The 22,633-nt window shown below is 38.2% G+C and overlaps 1 protein-coding gene and 1 long non-coding RNA gene across 2 annotated transcripts in view; one reads left to right on the forward strand and one right to left on the reverse strand.

Moving 5' to 3' along the window:
- The window catches only part of LOC133247560 (uncharacterized), a 229,048-nt gene extending 224,754 nt beyond the window's left edge, over positions 1-4,294 (forward strand). The window contains exon 2 of the long non-coding RNA XR_009736428.1: positions 4,167-4,294. This is a non-coding gene — a long non-coding RNA (uncharacterized LOC133247560). The remainder of the gene's footprint in view (positions 1-4,166) is intronic.
- LOC133247554 (lysozyme C-2) lies at positions 3,831-9,521 on the reverse strand. The gene is made up of 4 exons (XM_061416514.1): positions 9,341-9,521; positions 8,006-8,170; positions 5,753-5,828; positions 3,831-4,387 (listed from the first exon to the last, which is right to left on the reverse strand). Exons 1-4 carry the CDS (start codon positions 9,474-9,476, stop codon positions 4,321-4,323), a joined length of 444 nt encoding a protein of 147 aa, XP_061272498.1. The 5' UTR covers positions 9,477-9,521; the 3' UTR covers positions 3,831-4,320.
- Between the last annotated feature and the right edge of the window lie 13,112 nt (positions 9,522-22,633).

Below are 22,633 nucleotides of genomic sequence, written 5' to 3' on the forward strand. Positions count from 1 at the left end.
AAATTTTGGCTACATAGAGAAGTCTTACTAATCCATTTGAATGACTTTAGTCACTCATGATATAACTTTTAAATTCCCTTTAGCAATTTCTATAAAATATTTTTTAAGTAAGTCTGCTAAATACAAGTGCAAGAGATATGCTCAAGGCTTAGTTATAACTAGTGCTACAGGAAGAGCCCAGTAAAATCATCTGGAATATCACTCTGCATTTCAAATAATATCCTGAGGTGAAACTGAGCAACATCAGAACTGAATGTCTTTTAAACATGATGAAACTTTCACACTGATTTTTACTTCGTTCTCAGAATAAGGGTGAAAATTTGGCTTGAGAACTTAATTGTATTAAAATAACAGGTATAAGTAAAGGCATGACATTTATCAAAACCACTAAGCAAAATCTTCAACAACCATTGCTTTCCCTGTTAGGCCAACTTTTGCTACTCTCTGGTTATTTCTTTAGTCAGCCATTGTTATACATCTGTCCTGGTGCTTCTTAGATACATCCTATCTGTGCATCTGAGCTGTCACACTTCAAGCCTCGCTCCTCTACCTTGACTCATTCTTCTTACACCTCTGGATATCCTGATATGAATAAACCCTTTATTCATAGCCAAATGGTCCTAAAATCTTGAAGTCAGAGGTTGTACTAGAGTTGGGACCCTCTGCTGTCCTCCCATGGCTGGTCATACAGATTTGAGATCTGACACTTGGAGCCCCAGAAGCTACTGTATTAGAATCATGTGAGATTGGATAGTAAGAAAACTCTTAGAATCCCCAGGGTGGGGGAATATACTAAATAATCAGAGATATTCATTCAAGTAACTGATTTTTATTGGGCATATATCGTGTTATAGGCACTGTTCTAGGTACTTGGAATACAGGTATAAACAAGAGGAAAACCTTTCTGTCCTCCTTCCTGTAAAAACAGTGGTCCAGCATGTTGTGTCAAAGATATAACACACCAAAGCAGCTGTCCAGATGTGGAAGAAGGGGTGACCCAATGAGAGGTATCAAAGCCTGAGTGCACAGCATCAAATCCATGGTGTGGCAGTGTTGGGAGATTGGTTACAAACAGTCAAGTTGATCAAATATATGCTTGTGCTCACAATACATCTTAAGGATATTAAAGACAATGGGTGTCCGATTTCTCACTGTCATACAAGGGAGTTGGAGAAGGCAATGGCACCCCACTCCAGTACTCTTGCCTGGAAAATCCCATGGACGGAGGAGCCTGGTAGGCTGCAGTCCATGGGGTCGCGAAGAGTCGGACACTACTGAGCGACTTCACTTTCACGTTTCACTTTTATGCATTGGAGAAGGAAATGGCAACCCACTCCAGTGTTCTTGCCTGGAGAATCCCAGGGACGGGGGAGCCTGGTGGGCTGGTGTCTATGGGCTCGCACAGAGTTGGACACGACTGAAGTGACTTAGCAGCAGCAGCAGCAGCATACAAGGGAGTTACCAACATGAAAAAGGAAAAAAACTAGAATTAACCTTGTTGTATGAGACTGGAACTGGAGGTATTATATGAACTCAATTTAAATAGATAAAAATTATGTAAATTCATATATTCTATAGCTCTTATCATTGATGGGATAGGCAAACAATAACACTCAACTACCCAGAGCTGGTTTTTTAAAATAATGGTTCTTGGGAGAAGTGGAAGATTCCAGCTGAAGGAGGAAAAGAATAAGGTGAGAATTAAAACACTTTACACAAGAAAACAAAAAAGTACCCAGAGAATGATGGGAACACCAAAGCTAGTGTGTAGAGGCTCTCCTGGCCAAATCAGGAACATCAAAATAAATGATGGCCATGGATTATGACACGTAATAACTGCACTAAGATAGGAAGCCAGGGGTCCATGCTGATATAGTAAGTACATGCAAAAATTGACATTTTGACGAGGAAGAAAATTTCTCAAAGTACCTCACCCTCTTCTAAATACCTCAGAGTGAAGGTGACTTGCAGACATTACGTTAATCAAATAATCTATGTGAACATCATAAGTAATAGAATATTTCAAAACTGCATGTCACCTGAAAGATACAACAGAAAGAGCACAGTATTACATCTATGGTACCTCTGCCAAAGATGCAGAACCTAATTTACTCTAGAGAATATCAGAAAAACCTTAGGCCATTTACACCATAGTTGGCTTGCGGTCTTCAAAGGGGTTAAACTGATAAAAGTTAAGAAAAAAGTGAAGCAATGATCTAGATTGAAGGAAACTGGAAACATTTCAACCAATTTAAACACGTGATTCTGAATCAGACCTTTTAGTGAAGAAAAACTTATGTGACAATTGATAAAATTGCAAAGATCTGATGACGAGGTGGTCCTAATTTGTCAGTGTTCACCTCCTGATTTGGATGATGTTCTGAGGTTCTGTGAGAGTTGTATATTGAAGGATTCAGAGCGGCTGGGCACCATATTGGCAGTATATTCTAAAACTGTTCAGAAAACGTAAAAGGCTTTAGTGTACTTGCAAATTTTGGGAAAGATTGAGATTATTTTAATGTCTTTAAAGAGTGGGAAAGACTCTATTCTTTTGAAAGTTATACTTCGGCAAGAAAAGAAAAATAAATGAATAAGTAAAACTGTTCTTTCAGATGGTTTTACAGGTTTGAGTCCTGGGGACTCCCACAGTTAAAAATCAAAGAGCAGAGGAACAGCCAGCCATGAAGGGCTGAGAAGGAGCCATCAATGAGGCAGGATGTAAAGGAGGAGAAGCTAAGGAAGAAAAACGTTTCTAGAAGTAGGAAGTGGTTCACTCTGTCAAATGCTGCTGAGAGATCAAGTAGGATGAACAGAAATCAGGTGATCACTAGAACTGGCCCCAAGCCATCCTAGAAGGGGTCAGGCTGGAGCCCTTTTCAGCTGAGTGAGGAGAGCAGTCAGATTAAGAAGAGATGAAAAGACAAAGGGAGGTGAGGTCATGGAGTGGGTGAATATAGATATTTCATCCCCAAATGCTGCTGTAAAAGGGAGCAAAGAATGATGTATTTGGAGATGTAGAGTCCATGATATAGAGTCCATGGAGAGTCCTTTGCAAGATGAACCTTTTTTGGGGCAGTTTGCACAGTGATGGGGTGATCGAGCAATGAGGAAGAAACACAGGATGCTGGAAAAACTTAGCTTAAATTGGAGTAGTGAGGGGGCTATGTATGGTGAAGACTGCATGTAGAAACTGTCTTTGGCAGGAGCAGAGGCCCTACATCCTAGTGATGAAGGGGAAAGAAGGGAAGGAGGGCTCAGGAGAGGTGTGAACACTATTATGGTGGCCAGGGGGGTAGAATTTTGTATGACTTGATTCTGTTCTGTCAGTGTAATGTGAGCCCAGGTCGTCTACTGAGAGTAGAGGATGGAAGGCTAGTAGCTGGTGTGCTTGCTGGAACTTTGGAAAGAGAGAAGTAAACAGTGACAGCCTGTTTTACAGAAGTAAACAGGGAATATCAGCACAGAAAGTTCACAGAGAAGTGACCACCAATCAATCTTAAGGGCCCATTTGAGATTTGTGGTTATGAATTTAACCACACTGAAAGGAATGACAGTCTGGTGGCTAGGAATCCATGCTTTTGCTGTTCAGGGTGGAGATTCAATACCTGCTTGGGGAACTAAGACCCCAAAGCTGTGCAGTTCCACCAATTTTTTTTTTTTTTTAATTGAGATCTGTGAATAAGCCTATGGATTTTTCTCTAGCAATATCCTTCTGTTTGGATACAGGTGAGAATGTTGGAAATACTAAGTGTCAGCTCATTTTTTCTCAAGTACATACATATGTATTTCTTCAGAGACACTAAATGGCTCTAAACAAAACAGACAAGGTATGAATTGCAAAGCTTTTAATGAAGATGTTTGTATTTTTTACAGCATGCATAATTTCATATCTGTGGTTAATTAGTTATTTCAATACTTATCTGCCTCTAAATTTGGTCATAATGCATGAATCTATGCTAATAAAATTAAGGAAAAGAAACAGCTCATCTAATCCCTCTTTATATTCCTTCATGATCAGCAAGGCACATAAATGATCTTGCTTTAATTAAGAACTGAATGTACTGGAGACATATTTGATAATTAAGAGTTTAGACAAATATTCACGAAGATTAGTTTCATTAGCAAACTGAAAAATATTGTAGGCCTAATATCAATTAACACATTAGATAAACATTAGGCTTCTTAGAAGAAAGACCACATGCTCCTGCTTCTGTAAAAATGTTATTTGTTTGAAACAATGGTGGTATAAACTTTCATTCAACTATCACTTCCTTAATATGAAAAAGAGATAAAATGAGCTGAAGAATGATAACTCCACAGTTACAGGGTGCAACCCTCAACGTAACTGCTGACGTCATGGTCTCGACAATGACTTTTCCATGCCACCCTGTGGAGAAAGATGAAACAAACGGTAATAAGACTAAAACACAGCTTCATTGTAATGTACATACTTCAAATCCTTTGGGAGAACAAAATAGTTAATACATGAAATTCAAGCTATAGACAAATCCAAGTATTGTTATTTGCCAAATGGAGATACGTATACCAAGGACTTCACATCTCCACCAGCCTTCACTAGAGCACAGAATGCTGAACACAAATGGTGAGTCCTGTGTTGTTCACAACACAACTGCAGAGTGCATTCCACATTTACTTAATTCCAAAAATAATTTCAAGATATGACAAGGTAGAGTGTGTAGAATCTTAAAAACTCTAGAATCTCCTAAAATAAATTGAAGAGTAAAAGAATAAGATTCTGAGTCAGTTAAAGTAAAGTGTTCATATGAGTACATTGTTAGCATTAATTTAAAGCTGCAATTTTTCAGTTCTCAGTAGCATACTTTGTTCTTTGGAAATATTCCTTCGCTTCTCTCATAAGAGTAGGGTAAAACAGCTCTCACCTGGGACTTCCCTGGTGGTCCGGTTGTTAAGACTTTGCCCCTCCAAAGTTGTGGACAAGGTTCGATTCTTGGTGCGGGAGAGGGAAGCTAAAATTTCGGGTGCCCTGAGGTGCTACCAAAAAACCCCCAGTTCTCCCCACCGTCTTATTTTTTTGGCCACACCTGATGTCGTTGGTTTCCTGTCCAGCACCCCCTGCCTTAGAAGCACAAAGTCTTATCAACTGGACCACCAGGAAAGCCCCCAGCTCACCTTTTTAATGCTTAACACAAACCATAGTCTGTAATAGAAATTAACACAGTGTTGTGGGTCCATTATACTTCAAACACAAACATACAAACAAACTCATAGAAAAAGAAGTCAGATACGTGGTTACCAGAGGAGCAGGTTGTAGTTGAGATGAGGGGTGGCAAACTGGATGAAGGCAACTAAAGGTACTACAAACTTCTAGGTATAAAAATACTAGGAATGTAATGTACAATGTGATAAATACAATCAATACCGCTATATGTATGAAATAAGAAATATATGAAAATTCATATAAATGAATTTAATGAATTCATTTATATGAATATACATATTCATACATAAAATTCATATGTATATGAAAATTGTTAAGAGAGTATAGCCTAACACTTTTCATCACACACACATATTTTTTTCTTCTATTTCTTTATTTTTGTAACCATATGACATAATGGTTGTTCACTAAACTGACTGTGATAATAATTTCATAATGTATGTAAGTCAAACTCTTATACCGTACACCTTAAACTTCTACAGTGCTGTGTGTCAATTACATCTCAATAGAATTGGAAGCAGAAAAAAACAAAAAAACAAAAAAACAACGTACCATGCTGTAATGCCTTGCTCACTGACAATATGCTTTGCACACGCTACAGCTTTAGCGATGTCATTTTCCATTAATTCTGAAAAGCAGATGGTGAGAAATGAAAACAACATTCCTAGAGATTTCATTTTAAGTTTAGGTTCAGCAGGCTTTATTTTCTTAAGCTAAGGAAAATACAACTAAAATTATTTTTTGAGTCCATATTGTGAATGTTAGGGGAAAACCTTTTCTTCATTCTATCCTATTTGGCATGAAATTAAAGCGTTTTGTTTCTCATTTACCAAAGTCATTGGGAGTTCTGGATTTATTAATTAATGTGATAGAAGATTCTCTTTTTACTGTGCTGTGCTTAGTCGCTCATTCGTGCCCAACGCTTTGCGACCCCGTGGACTGTAGCCCATCAGGCTTCTCTCTCCATGGTGATTCTCCAGGCAAGAATACTGCAGTGGGTTGCCATGCAACCACTGTGGATTGAACCCAGGTCACCTGTATTGTGGGCAGATTCTTTACCATCTGAGCCACCAGGGAAGGCCAAGAATACTGGAGTGAGTAGCCTATCCCTTCTCCAAGAGAACTTCCCGACCCAGGAATCAAACCAGGGTCTCCTGAATTGTAGGTGGATTCTTTACCAGCTGAGCTACTGAAGCAAAACAAAAACAACCAGGGGGAAATGGGTCCAGCATTTTTTGGCTCAGCAATTCTATTACTGGAAGTTCATTCTAAAGAAATAATAAGAGATGTACACACCCAAAGATGTGTGTACAGATGTTTCATATCAATTAATAACAGGGGGAAACACAGCCTAAGTGCTTATCAATGAGATTTGGATTGATAAATTATAGAATATTTATTTAGTGGAATTTATTTATCTTGAAATATAATAAAGATCAGTACTTGTTGATAAAATAATTTTGTGTAATAAACAGCATATTATAAAGCAGTAAGTTTAGTATAATTTCATTTCTGCTGTCATTCATTGCTTACATGCTTGTATGTGGGTACAAAAATGCATAATATAGTTTTACATTCATGTATGTGAATGATGTATCTTCTGAAAGATGTAGATACCAAAACTTACCAGTTATCATAAATCTCTGGATAGTGAGAATTTTTATTCAGTGACCACAGATTATTATATAATGTAAAAAGCTTTTTAAAGTAAATTAACATGATACAAAGGAATATTCTTAGACTAATTTCTCTATTAGGAATTTTAATATATAAAAAATTAACAATATAAATTTGTATCAGGTCACCAATATTTTATGCACTAAACATTGTATGTCATCTCTATTTTAAAAGGATCTCAATAGAAAATTTATTTCAGCCCAGTTAAACAAATCTGTAAATTAACTTATCACAATGACAGTATTTAAATAAGAACTGTATTTTTTGGAAATCCAAGCTCAAGAACTTAAGAGTTTCAAACTCACTGTAAACCACTCAGCCAACACACACACACATATATATACAGTTTATATACATAGAAGAAGTAAATATTACAAAATGTGAATAACTGTTAAAGTTCAGTTCAGTTCAGTTCAGTACATGATGATCATACTGATGGTTGATATAGTCATATTTCAAATTTTCTATATATTTAAAACATATCATCATAAAAAGTAAAAACAATTTTTTACAAGGAACCACAGGTATTCCTCCTCTTTGGCTAACTAGTAATCCTTTGTTTTCCAATAAAGGAGGGTATATTAAATAAAAACACACACACACACAACCTAATTATCCCTGCTGCTGCTGCTAAGTCGCTTCAGTCGTGTCCGACTCTGTGTGACCCCATAGACGGCAGCCCACTAGGCTCCTCTGTCCCTGGGATTCTCCAGGCAAGAAAACTGCAGTGGGGTGCCACTGCCTTCTCCGTAATTATCCCTAAATTTTCCCAAACAAGATAAGAGGAATGGCATTGTTCTTTACAAAGCATCAACAAGTTCAGTTATACTAAAGTGCTATGCCATTCAAGAAACTCTTGTATGTTAGCAAACAGCCAACTTTCATGATGAGTGAAAATGTTAATCGTTGACTTGTATTAGACTCTTTGCGACAACATGGACTGTAGCCAGCCAAGCTCCTCTGTCCCCGAATTCTCCCCGAACAGGGATCTCCCTCACTGTAAGCAGATTTTCTACCATCTGAGCCACCAGGGAAGCCTTCAAGACATTTTCATTTGTACTGAATCTCTGTTCTTACAAGTATAACCAGATCGGGGCTGAGCCATCACTCAACATCATCTTGTCTTACCGCTGCAGGATACATGACAGCCGTCAACTGCGTTAGGGGTTTTGCCATCATTACACCACCATTTGCTGTTAATCTGAAATATCCCATAATCAGTGCTTTCACTGCTAGGATTGTAGTTTGTAGCTTTTGTGTTATAACTGCTTTCCCATTTGGTCAAACACAACCCTGAAAAAAAATGTATTTTTAGTTGAAAAACCACATGATGTGACTTACACTTCATAGCCCAATCAGTTTCTATTTAATTCTACTTTACTAACAACTTACTTTATAAGTACGAAGATGTACTTACTTGTGAAATATTTTAACACTTTTGTGTTAAGAATTCTCTTAAGAGAATTCTTTTATTAGCAAATCATTTGGTAATACTAATGAAACAAGATAATAAACTTTTAAAAATATTAAAATAGCTCTTGCCCTTCACACATCCCTAAGTTAATACTGAGCCTAGAATAGAAAAACCAACAGATTAGTTGAGTGGGTTTGGTCATTAGCAGCAGATGCACACACTAAAGGAAAAATATGTTATTAGGAAAAATAAGGATTTTATGGGAGAGAGAAAATTTCTTATGACCGTGAAGGTGAATTGGGGTACCAAATTAGAATTCAGACAGTAAGAATCACAGAATAGGAAAGACTGTCCTCCATCCATCCATCTAGCCATTTGCTCATTCACTCAAAAATAGTTATGGAGGGAAATGTCTGAATTCAATATGAAAAAATATGGTGATGACATTGACAAATATAGACTAAAATACAGAGGAACTTTTCCTAAGGCCATTTCTTGAAATCTGTGGAAGAAAACGAAAAATAATAACTGGGGTGAGCACAATAAAATGTCATTTCCTGCTGTATTTCAGGGATCCTTATTATAGAAATGAATTGAGGGAAATAGGTTCCTACTGTCACTGTTTTGAGAGTTTAATGTATTTTAAAAAAAACCTTGCTGTTAAAAGCCCAACATTGGTAGGGGAATTAAAAATGAGAAAAATATTGCCTTACTCAGGTTAGAAGAACCCAACTTCCAAACTGGAAATAGCTAGAGTCAAACACCATGGGCTTAACAGACATATCCGAGATGATGAAATACATTTTATCATCGCCCTACATGTGCCAGCTGGCACGTTTAGTGGGACTAGAATGGCCCTCTCGTGCCACAGTCCTTCACCTGGTACATCTGATTCTAAAGGAGCAAGTTGATGTTTTTAACCATGGTAAGTGTACAAATCCTCCAACAAAGAAAAAGCCCATTCAATCAAAGTCCCTTGCTCATTATTCATCCTCTGTTAGTTCCACACTTGGTTAACAGTTTGGAAGGAGAAAGAAGAGTTAACTCACAGTTTGCCAGGCTGACTCCCTTATAGCCGTCCAGTCCAAGTTTCTTCAAAGTTCTGGCAAGCTCACATCTCTCAAAGACCTTGCCTTGGACAGCGACAGAAAGGAAGAGAAACCCCAGAATAATGAGAGCCTTCATGTTGACTGAGAAGTCAAATGTCCAGACTGACCAGGGTGAGCCACACTTGCTATTTAACATCTTTTCACTCCCCTCTTATCTCACTGGTTTGGTGGCTCCACCCTCTGAAACACGTGGAAAACAGAAAGAGTTTATTGGTCCACTGACTGAAACATTGTTCTTCTTATGTTTGAAGAGAGATATTCTGATACCCTAAGAATTAATCTGAAGAAAATAAGGAAGTGAGATTACTTAAAGACATTAAGAAAGAAAGAACAGGGTTTAGCACTATTGCCAAAAGAGGAAATTCCTCCTATTTTATTATGAAGTTGAGCAAGTATTCAGGAAAAAAAACCTGAATGAACATTTTTCTCAACTGAAAATGAGCTCCCATCTTTGATTAACATTCATTTACATTAAGTTGTTTTATGTGACTTCAGTATGTTGTCTTCATTTTTTTCACTTAAATTATTTTATATACACTTTCCACAAAGAACATGACACACTACCTGTTGTTTTGACTGGTGGATAGCACAGCACCATGTTGCTCAGCCAGATTCCTATACTTACTCTTTTGGTGTCTATCATAAATTCTTAATTTATAAGTCAATGTCATAGTATGATAAATAAACCTCCGGTGAACAACATTCCTAACTCCATCTGACAATGCCTTACTTCACATTTCCATGTTAGAACACGGTGTCATTGTAAAGTAAAAAAACAGGATGGTAAAATCCATAGAAGAACAACCGAATATGCCATTCCAAAATCTTCCCCTTTGGCACAAGGATTATTTTGAGCTGAAGAAGCAGATCCTGGACAAGTTTTCTGCCCTCCCCCTATCATCCTGAAAGCAGAACATAAATTTGTGTGGATATTGATCACCAAAACCCCAGATACTTACCAGCCCCAAGACAGCACCAGAGGATTCTATAAAACAACGATTTTGACTAGCTACTATCGCCTATCAGTTTTTAATGTATTTATCATCCTAAAATTTGGCACCCTTGGAAGCCCAGCACTCTTTTCCTCTGTCTAGTTGCTCCTCTACATATTTACTGTTCTTTGGTAAAGATGATCTGTTAAGTCCAAATTCCAGCCACTCTTTGATTTACTCATCCTGGCCTTTCTCACAAGTATACACGAAATGTACATGTTAATATACTTGTTTCCTTTTCTCTTGTTAAACTGTCTTTTGTTACACATGTTGTCTCCTGTACAGTTTCTAGTGATGAGGACGAGACAGTGAAAGGCCAGAACACTTTGCTGTTCATGGAGACTATAGTCGAGATATGGTTTAATTGACAACAGACCAGTAGAAGGTAAGAATTCTTACCATGTCAGTCTCCTAGCTTTCTGTCCAGAGTGCATAGACAAAAAAGGAGGATAACAATTTCTTCTTGTCCCTTCCTTTCCAAATGCACACTGGCAGGAGAAAAAAAAATTTGAAAATAGATTTTAAATTGTGACTCTGGTTTTGGTAATCAACACCTATGGTTATTGATTCTTAGCCTCCCAGAAAGAGTCATATTTTCATTTGTCTCTGCCATTTGTCATGAGCATGAAAAACCATGAGAGTCTCCATTTGTTTTATTTTATATCCTGAGAACTTGGCTTTGTACCAGTGAGAATACTCCCCATGGTTTCTGCCACTTTAGGGGTGCAGGTTGTCTGTCAGGCTTGCCTCAGCAGCTAGTCAGCCAGCTGGGAGCCTACAACACCAACTGACAGGCAACATTCTCTGTATTCAACCATGTGAACACTCGGGGGAGTCTGCTTTAATAAAGTCTCAGTTCATAAGGGGCCTCTATGTACAGGCTCTACCTTTGTTGCCTGATTTGTAAAGGGAAGACTCTCATCCCAGTACCACCTTTCTGGTATCAGAGGTGAGGAGATGAGTGACTTAAGGTGTCTCACTTTGTGAGAGATAGAGGTTTCATTGCCACCTGAGACATGGAAGGCTTTTGTTTCCTTAGGCTTTCTCTGGGGAGGCTCTGCATTTGAGAGGGCCACATTTCTTAGGGACACCCCTTGTGTTCATGTGTGTGTTTAGTCACTCAGTCATGTTTGACTCTTCGCAACTCCATGCACTGTAGCCCACCTGGCTCCTCTGTCCATGGGGATTCTCCCGGCAAGAATACTGGAGTGGGTTGTCATGCCCTCCTCCAAGGGATCTTCCCAACCCAGGGATCAAACCCAGGTCTTCCCCATTGCTGGTGGATTCTTTACTGTCTGAACCATGAGGGAAGACCAAAAATATTGGAATGAGTAGTCTATCCCTTCTCCAGGGGAACTTCTTGACCCAGGGATTAAACCGGGGTCTCCTGCATTGGAGGCAGATTCTTTACCAACTGAGCTACCCAGGAAGCCCCTGTGTCCATGAGTAGGCCCTAATATTGGTTTTAAGCCATAAGAAGACTCACTGGTTTGGAGTCACAGTTGAAAGAGGTGTATTGAAGATTTGAACTTTTACACCTTAAAAGGGTTTTTGAGAGAGCTTGCATTTTGAACAAAGGTCCTATTGGTACCTATGGGAAGATGAGATTGAAAAGAAAAAAAGAAAGAAAGAAAAGATAGCTATAGAAGAATACCTTGGTTAGTGTAAGAAAAAAACAAAATAAAACATTTTGTTAACAAGATTAGGAGGGTAAGTTCAGAAAATAAACATTAAGAGCTGCTGACATCATTCAAGCAGTTGTGATGTATACATAAATATTGATAGCCACAAATAGCTTTGATGAAGGTTCAGAAAATGCACAGGAAGTCTGGATTTATTCTCTATTACTCTGTAAGCTAACCCCACCATGTCCAGACCTTCTTGTATTTTGGGGCTGCCCTATAAAAAACTTAAAAATTTTTAAATATCATTGAACTATTTTATCCTACTGCTAGTGGAAAGAAAAATGTTATAGTAATTAATTATCTTAGATTTCTGATAATAAGCAAATATGCCCCTAAATTCCTTCTCTGATAAACTTTACAGTTCTTTCTCAGTACTTTGGAAATACTGACCTTACCATATCTTTGAAATGTAAGCATCCAAAGAGATAAGTGTTGCTTAAGGCAAACTTGGGACTAGAAAAAACGATAACTGAGAGAGATTTTAAAAACAAACTTTATTTGATATTTCCATAGGCTCCCTTACTCCAGATTTTGCCCAAAGCCTCTGTAAGATTATCTTTTAAAGACAAGTAAAAATCTAAAAGTCTTATCCACAAATATTGGTAAATACTTGAGCCATTGTAGTGGGTAAACTTAACCTGTTCCACGTGGCAGAAACCTATTTACATCCAACTATTCTTTTATAGGGGCTTCCCAGATGGCACTAGTAGTAATGAACCTGCCTGCCAATAGTAGGAGACATAAAAGATACGGGTTGGATCCCTGGGTCAGGAAGATACTCTGAGGAGGTGGTGGCCACCCACTCCAGTATTCTTGCCTGGAGAATCTCATAGGCAGAGGAGCCTGGAGGGCTGCAGTCCACGGGGTTGCAAAGAGTTGGGCACAGCTGAGCAACTGAGCTACACGTGCACTTGCTATGTGACAACGATGCTTAAATGAAAGCTATAAGATGTGTCTTTGCACTCATCTATATGTTTACATGTATCTATGTATGTATGCTATGTGTGTGTGATATTTTTCTCCCTCTGGATAGTTTTCCTAAAAACTCGTGAAAGAGCTCTATTTAATTGGTTTAAAGAAAATAGAAGCAATTTTTACATTAAGACCAGTCACTTGATTTCCCTGTTGGTTCAGTGGCTAAGATTCTATGCTCCCCGTTCTGGGGGCCTGGGTCCAGTCTCTGGTCTAGATCCCACATGCGCAAATAAAGATCCCGCATGCCACAACTAAAACCTGATGCAGCCAAATAAATACATTTTTTTAATAAAATAAATTAGGCCTTGTCAAATATATTTATGTTATCTCCACTAGATGCTTGAGATGATAAAATTATAAATTCAGTCTAAGAACTAACTTTACAATAAAAATTATTTATTTAATGTATATCAATATGCTAAGGATAAAAAACCATGTGTAAATTTTAAGGTTCTTTGCTTCTGTGACTTTTGATACTTGCCTGGTTTTTCAATGAGAAAAATAAACTGAGGGCTAATTTTTAATATCTCATGAAATTTTCATGGCAACTCAAGCATAATTTTTAAGAACACACAAATTAAATGGATATAAGTGGGAGAAAAGTTTATAAATCAATGTTGCAACCATCATTATATTTTATAAAATATGTCTACTTAGTTTCCAAAATCTTTTTGTAACATTAACTTTAAATGAGGTACCTTCATTGAATATGTAAATCATTTCCAAAAAAGAGAAAATACTGAAATATTAATTGCTAAACATGTTTAAGTTTATCTGCTTTTGACTTCTTAGAGAAACAAAAGATATTTGGATCTGTTAATAAAATGTTCTTTTGTCCACTTGAAAAAAAATGTACTTTAAAAAGGCATATGTCTCCAAAAATTACAAAATGATGTATTCCTGGGAATTCCTTGCCTGACTAGTGGTTAGGAATTTGTGCATTCACTGCCAAGGCCCAAGTTCAATCCTTAGTTGCAAAACTAAGATCCCACAAGCCACGCAGCTTGGCCAAAAAATAAATAAATAAAAATTTAAAAGAGCAAATAAGACAGAATATATGGGTTCTAGGAGACAGAGTTCTAATACAGGAGAGAGAAGAAGGTAAATTATTGAGATGAAGGGAGACGTGTCCCTGTGAACTCCCTGGGGAAAAACTTAAAAGATGATCTGGAATGTGAGAACCTATTGAAAGAAGTTTGACTATTTTGGGTAATGAATTAATACATCAATCACTGACTAATTCAAAATTGGGGAAAGAGTATAACAGGTTGTATATTGTCACCCTGCTTATTTAATTTATATGCAGACTATATCATGCAAAATGCCAGGCTGGATGAATCATAAGCTAGAATCAAGATTGCTGAGAAAAATATCAACAACCTCAGATATGCAGATGATACCACTCTAATGGCAGAAAGTGAAGAGGAACTAAAGAGCCTCTTGATGAGGGTGAAAGAGGAGAGTGAAAAAGCTGGCTTAAAATTATACATTCAAAAAACTAAGATCATGGCATCCAGTGTCATCACTTCATGGCCAGTAGAATGGGAAACAATGGAAATAGTGACAGGTTTTATTTTCCTCGGCTCCAAAATCACTGTGGACAGTGACTGCAGCCATGAAATTAAAAAACTGCTTACTTGAAATCAAGAGATTAGCAACTTAAAACAAGCATGTATAACTATAGACTCCTAAACAAAATTCTCACAATTGCCACAAAACAAAAATTTATAATAGATACACATACAAAAAGGAACTTAAAAATGAAACTGAAGATAGTCATCACATCACAAGAGAAGAGAAGAAAAGAAGAATAAAGAAAAAACATTACAAAACCAAATCCAAAACAATTAACAAAATGGCCATAAGACAGACGTATCCATTTTTACCTTAAATGCAAATGGACTAAATGCCTCAACCAAATGACAAAGACTAACCAAATGAATAAAAAAATTAGACCAGTATATTTGCTGCTTACAAGAGACTCATACAGTCTGAAAGTGAGGGGATGGTAAAAGCTATTCCATGCACATGGAAACCAAAAGAAAGTCGTTACAATACTTATATCAGACAAAATAAACTTTAAAATAAACACTGTTATAAGAGACAAAGAAGGACACTAACTACATAACAATGAAAAACTCAACCCAAGAAGAAGATTAGCAACAATTTTAAGTATACATACATCCAACATAGGAGCACATCAATATATAAGACATAAAAGGATGTTGTTGTCCAGAGAAAAGAAAAAAAAAAAAAAGATGCTTGTTCCCTGAAAGGAAGGAATGACAAACCTAGACAGCATATTAAAAAGCAGAGACATCACTTTGCTGACAAAGGTCCGTATAGTCAAAACTATGGTTTTTCCAATAGACGTGTACGGATGTGAGCATGGGACATAAAGAAGGCTGAGTGCTAAACAACTGATGCTTTCAAATTGTGGTGCTGGAGAAGTCACTTGAGAGTCCCTTGAACTGCAAGAAGTTCAAAGCAGTCAATCATAAAGGAAGTCAACCCTGATGTTCATTTGAAGGACTAATGCTGAAGTTGAAGCTCCAATACTTTGGCCACCTGATGCAAAGAGCCAACTCATTAGAGAAGATTCTGATGCTGGGAAAGATTGAAGGCAAAAGGAGAAGAAGGTGGCAGAGGACAAGACGGTTGGATAGTATTATCACTGAATGGAATTAATCCGAGAAAACTCTGGGAGATAGTGAAGGACAGAGGAGACTGGCATGCTGTAGTCCATGGGGTCACAAAGAATTGGACATGACTTAATGACTGAAAAACAATGACATAATTCAAGCAAGGGTCTTAAACATAGGTATTATGTCCATTTTACAAATTAAAAAATCTGTGTCCCGGAAAGAAAATTCATCTGCCCAAAGACATATAGATAGGGAGTGGGAGAGCTGGGGTTTAGATTCAGGTCAGTTCCTTGGCCTTTTCAGTTCACCACATTACTTTGAAGTTGAAGTGAAAGGGAAGGAATTCTATTGCAACACAATTCTCAACCCTTAACACACTGTAACTTCTTTATCTACCACGTGTCTGATTTTAGTTACTGATATAGTTGTGCAAAACCATTTTATGTATTTATTTTTGAAGTGTGATTTTTCTTTAAGAGATTGATCTAATGCCAGGAATGCCATGGAACAATTAGAGACTATTTAAACGTTAGTTCTTAATGTGTGTACAACTGATAATTGTGGAAAGCTTTGGATATCTTTGTGTATACTTTCTTTGTACAATTATTTCTGTTATCTTTAAATTTCCATGGTCAATTCAATTAGAACTTTGGCTTGATCTCACTCTCCTTTTCACATTATGGACAAATATTTCCCTTCCTACATAAGGCAGATTAAAATATCCTTTCTTAATTTACATAACAGTTGGGCATTCATCACTGAGAAATTATTTTTTAAACACATCATGAAGCATAATCTTGTTTAAAAAGTGATGTAAATTTTTCCATTTTAGTTTTTTTTTTTTTTCAGAAGAGTATTCAGATTTCTCTATTAAGCATGAAAATAGTCTGGCAAATCATGCAAAAATTAAAATGGACTTATTATACAACCCAGCAATCCACTCTTGGGTATTTACCCCAGAGAAATGTCTTCTTTCCTCATGAGAAATTCTATGTAAGTATATTCATAGCAACTTTATTCTTAAATAGCCAATAACTGTGAACTATCCAAATTTCCTTGAACAAGCGAATGGTTTAACAAACTGGTGTGTCCAAACCATGGCTGACTACCCAGTGACAATAAAGAAACAAACTATTAATACATGCAACATCCTGGAGGAACATCAAGAAAATTATACTGAATTAAAAAAACAGATTTCAAAAGGATACACACTGGAAGATTCCACTTATTTAACATTCATGAAATGACAATAAAAGAGACTGAGAATAGAGAAGCAGTTATAGGGGTTAGGGATGGGAGGGAGTAGAGAGTTATGACTATAAAGTAGTGGAAGAGAGGAGTCTTGGGCTGATGTGTATGATCAAGTATCTTGATTGTAATTATCCAAGACTCCACATGTGATAAAGCACCATAAAGCCACACACACACATACACACACCCACAAATAAGTACATGTATGAGTGGTGAATTTAAATAAGCCTTCTAGATTGTATCAATGTCAGTTTTTTACTTTGGTACTGTACTACAGTTGTGCAAAATGTTAACAGTGGAAGAGGCTGGAGGGAGCGTGCATAGGATTCTTCTGTACATTTTTTGTAACTTCTATGAATTTATAATTATTTCAAAATAAGAATGTTTTAAGGCAGCTGCCGACGCGCTAAGCGCAGGTGGCTGCCACCAGCGGCGCGCTAAGCGCAGCCAAGAGGAGCCACCCCACGTCCAAGGTCAGGAGCAGAAGCCGGGAGGACCCCATGCCCGAAGGGCGGCATACAAGAGGAGTTACCCCACTTCCGAGGTCAGGGGCAGTGGCCGAGAGTACCAGACTGCGATGGCGCAGGAATGGCCGAGAGGAGCTACTCTGCGTCGGAGGTCAGGAGGGGCGGCCGAGAGGAGATACCCAGCGTCAGAGGTCAAGGGCGGCAATGAGAGGAGTTACCCCACGTCCGAGGTCAGGGGCGGCGATGAGAGGAGTTATCCCGAGTCTGAGGCCAGGGGCAGTGGCCGGGAGGACCAACCCCACATCTAAGAAGCCGTGGCTGCGTGGGCGCAGGAGGACCTAGAGGAGCTATCCCACCTCAAAGGTCAGGAAGGGCAGTGGTGAGGAGATACCCCTAGTCCAAGGTAAGGAGCAATGGCTGCACTTTGCTGGAGCAGCCTTGAAGAGATACCCCACGCCCAAGGTAAGAGAAACCCAAGTAAGACGGTAGGTGTTGCAAGAGGGCATCAGAGGGCAAACACACTGAAACCATACTCACAGAAAACTAGTCAATCTAATCACACTAGGACCACAGCCTTGTCTAACTCAATGAAACTAAGCCATGCCCGTGGGGCAACCCAAGATGGGCAGGTCATGGTGGAGAGATATGACAGAATGTGGTCCACTGGAGAAGGGAATGGCAAACCACTTCAGTTTTCTTGCCTTGAGAACCCCATGAACAGTATGAAAAGGCAAAATGATAGGAGACTGAAAGAGAAACTCCCCAGGTCAGTAGGTGCCCAATATGCTACTGGAGATCAGTGGAGAAATAACTCCAGAAAGAATGAAGGGATGGACAAAAAGCAAAAAGAATACCAAGCTGTGGATGTGACTGGTGATAGAAGAAAGGTCCGATGCTATAAAGAGCAATATTGCATAGGAACCTGGAATGTCAGGTCCATGAATCAAGACAAATTGGAAGTGGTCAAACAAGAGATGGCAAGAGTGAATGTCGACATTCTAGGAATCAGTGAACTGAAATGGACTGGAATGGATGAATTTAACTGAGATGACCATTATATCTACTACTGCGGGCAGGAATCCTTCAGAAGGAATGGAGTAGCCATCATGGTCAACAAAAGAATCCAAAATGCAGTACTTGGATGCAATCTCAAAAACGACAGAATGATCTCTCTTCGTTTCCAAGGCAAACCATTCAATATCACAGTAATCCAAGTCTATGCCCAAACCAGTAACGCTGAAGAAGCTGAAGTTGAACGGTTCTATGAAGACCTACAAGACCTTTTAGAACTAACACCCAAAAAAGATGTTCTTTTCATTCTAGGGGACTGGAATGCAAAAGTAGGAAGTCAAGAAACACCTGGAGTAGCAGGCAAATTTGGCCTTGGAATACAGAATGAAGCAGGGCAAAGACCAATAGAGTTTTGCCAAGAAAATGCACTGGTCATAGCAAACACCCTCTTCCAACAACACAAGAGAAGACTCTATACATGGACAGCACCAGATGGTCAACATCAAAATCAGATTGATTATATTCTTTGCAGCCAAAGATGGAGAAACTCTATGCAGTCAGCAAAAACAAGACCAGGAGCTGACTGTGGCTCAGACCATGAACTCCTTATTGCCAAATTCAGACTGAAATTGAAGAAAGTAGGGAAAACCACTAGACCATTCAGGTATGACCTAAGTCAAATCCCTTATGATTATACAGTGGAAGTGAGAAATAGATTTAAGGGCCTAGATCTGACAGATAGAGTGCCTGATAAGCTATGAAATGAGGTTCATGACATTGTACAGGAGACAGGGATCAAGACCATTCCCATAGAAAAGAAATGCAAAAAAGCAAAATGGCTGTCTGGGGAGGCCTTACAAATAGCTGTGAAAAGAAGAGAAGTGAAAAGCAAAGGAGAAAAGGAAAGATATAAACATCTGAACGCAGAGTTCCAAAGAATAGCAAGAAGAGATAAGAAAGCCTTCTTCAGCGATCAATGCAAAGAAATAGAGGAAAACAACAGAATGGGAAAGACTAGAGAGCTCTTCAAGAAAATCAGAGATACCAAAGGAACATTTCATGCAAAGATGGGCTTGATAAAGGACAGAAATGGTATGGACCTAACAGAAGCAGAAGATATTAAGAAGAGGTGGCAAGAATACACAGAAGAACTGTACAAAAAAGAGCTTCACGACCCAGATAATCACGACGGTGTGATCACTGACCTAGAGCCAGACATCCTGTAATGTGAAATCAAGTGGGCCTTAGAAAGCATCACTACGAACAAAGCTAGTGGAGGTGATAGAATTCCAGTTGAGCTATTCCAAATCCTGAAAGATGATGCTGTGAAAGTGCTGCACTCAATATGCCAGCACATTTGGAAAACTCAGCAGAGGCCACAGGACTGGAAAAGGTCAGTTTTCACTCCAATCCCAAAGAAAGGCAATGCCAAAGAATGCTCAAACTACTGCACAATTGCACTCATCTCACACGCTAGTAAAGTAATGCTCAAAATTCTCCAAGCCAGGCTTCAGCAATATGTGAACCGTGAACTTCCTGATGTTCAAGCCGGTTTTAGAAAAGGCAGAGGAACCAGAGATCAAATTGCCAACATCCGCTGGATCATGGAAAAGCAAGAGTTCCAGAAAAGCATCTATTTCTGCTTTATTGACTATGCCAAAGCCTTTGACTGTGTGAATCACAATAAACTGTGGAAAATTCTGAAAGAGATGGGAATACCAGACCACCTGATCTGGCTGTTGAGAAATTTGTATGCAGGTCAGGAAGCAACAGTTAGAAATGGACATGGAACAACAGACTGGTTCCAAATAGGAAAAGGAGTACGTCAAAGCTGTATATTGTCACCCTGTTTATTTAACTTATATGCAGAGTACATCATGAGAAACGCTGGACGGGAAGAAACACAAGCTGGAATCAAGATTGCCAGGAGAAATATCAATAACCTCAGATATGCAGATGATACCACCCTTATGGCAGAAAGTGAAGAGGAACTCAAAAGCCTCTTGATGAAAGTGAAAGTGGAGAGTGAAAAAATTGGCTTAAAGCTCAACATTCAGAAAACGAAGATCATGGCATCCAGTCCCACCACTTCATGGCAAATAGATGGGGAAACAGTGGAAACAGTGTCAGACTTTATTTTTCTGGGCTCCAAAATCACTGCAGATGGTGATTGCAGGCATGAAATTAAAAGACACTTACTCCTTGGAAGGAAAGTTATGACCAACCTAGATAGCATATTCAAAAACAGAGACATTACTTTGCCAACAAAGGTTCGTCTAGTCAAGGCTATGGTTTTTCCTGTGGTCATGTATGGATGTGAGAGTTGGACTGTGAAGAAGGCTGAGCACTGAAGAATTGATGCTTTTGAACTGTGGTGTTGGAGAAGACTCTTGAGAGTCCCTTGGACTGCAAGGAGATCCAACCAGTCCATTCTGAAGGAGATCAGCCCTGGGATTTCTTTGGAAGGAATGATGCTAAAGCTGAAACTCCAGTCCTTGGGCCACCTCATGCAAAGAGTTGACTCATTGGAAAAGACTCTGATGCTGGGAGGGATTGGGGGAGGAGGAGATGGGGATGACAGAGGATGAGATGGCTGGATGGCATCACTGACTCGATGGACGTGAGTCTCAGTGAACTCCAGGAGTTGGTGATGGACAGGGAGGCCTGGCGTGCTGCTATTCATGGGGTCTCAAAGAGTCGGACACGACTGAGTGACTGATCTGATCTGATGAACATTTTAAGAATATGATTTACTTATAATTAATAATTTTGTCAGTTAAACAGAAAAAAATTTTATTGAATTTAAAACTACTATCTTCTCTTACCTTTCATTGAAAACCTTTGAATAGAATTATTTTGACACTTAAATCTGATATAACAAAAAAGACCAGTGAGAAATACGTAATTACAGGGGTTCATAAATGATCTGGACACTCTGTCATTTTAGGAAAAAGAAAATAAGCTGGGCGTGAAAGTATATTTTATCCTTAAATTTTTTCCTATATGTGTTGCAGGTTACTTGAACCTCAACGTTGTTTTTCTTTTTATTTATTTATTTGTGTATTTTATTTTTATTTTTTGTGTGACTATAAAAAGAACACAGCTGTTGCAAAATTGTAAATAATATAAAATTGTTTTTAAAAGATAGTGAATTCCCCTTCCTACAAATCAAAATACCTAACACCAATAAAGCTGTTGTGTTGTTAATCACTCAGTCGTATTTGACTGTCTGTGACCACATGACTGTTCCCTGCCAGACTCGTCTATCCATGGAATTCTCCAGGCAAGAATACTGGAGTGGGTTGTCATTCCCATTAACAGGGGATCTTCCCAATTCAGGGACTGAATCTGGGTCTTCTAAATTGCAGGCAGATTCTTCACCATTTGAGCCATCAGGAAAGCCCCTCCTACTGAATGCCAAGAGGAATAGTTTTATTTTTTGGTGGTAAAAATCTGAAGCTGATTTTGATAAGTTAGGATAAAGATGGTAAAAACTAGAGCAACTACTAAAAAACCCTAAAAATAGTGAAAAATCATTCAATTAAAGTGCTACATTAGAAAAACTTGTTTAATGAAAAAATGCAGTAAAGGAAGAATAGTGGAACAAAAAAACATGAAACGTGTAAAAAAAATAAAATTGCAGATGTAAATCTAACTATCAATAATAACATTAAATGTGAATGGATAAAAGAAGAATGAATACCGATTCTTCACAAACTACCAAAATCAGAATAAGAAACAGTACTCAATCCATTTTAGGAGGCAAATATTACCCTCATACCAAAATTAAAGAAAGACATCACAAAAACAGAAAACTACAGATCAGTATTTCTTATGAAGATGGAGGTAAAGCTCCTCAAAAAATAATACCTAATTGAATAGCAACACATAAAGCAAATTATGCACCATGATCTAGTGGATTTTATCCCGGAAATACTAACTGGCTTAACACCTGAATACAATGCAACACATCCCATCAGCAAGAGAAAACACAAAAATTACATCATCATCTCAGTAGATATAGAAAAAACATTGAAAAAATCCTGCACCATTTCCTGATGGAACTACTCAACAAACTAAGAACAGAAGGGAACATTTTCAGTGTGATACAGGATGTCTACAAAAAAACCTGTATAGTTAATTTTGTTAAACTGGATACCTTCCCCCCAAGATCAGGAACAAAACAAAGAAGCCCTTCTTTGTTTAC

This window comes from Bos javanicus, chromosome 5 (assembly GCF_032452875.1).
Source record: "Bos javanicus breed banteng chromosome 5, ARS-OSU_banteng_1.0, whole genome shotgun sequence".
NCBI classification, from domain to species: Eukaryota; Metazoa; Chordata; class Mammalia; order Artiodactyla; family Bovidae; genus Bos; species Bos javanicus.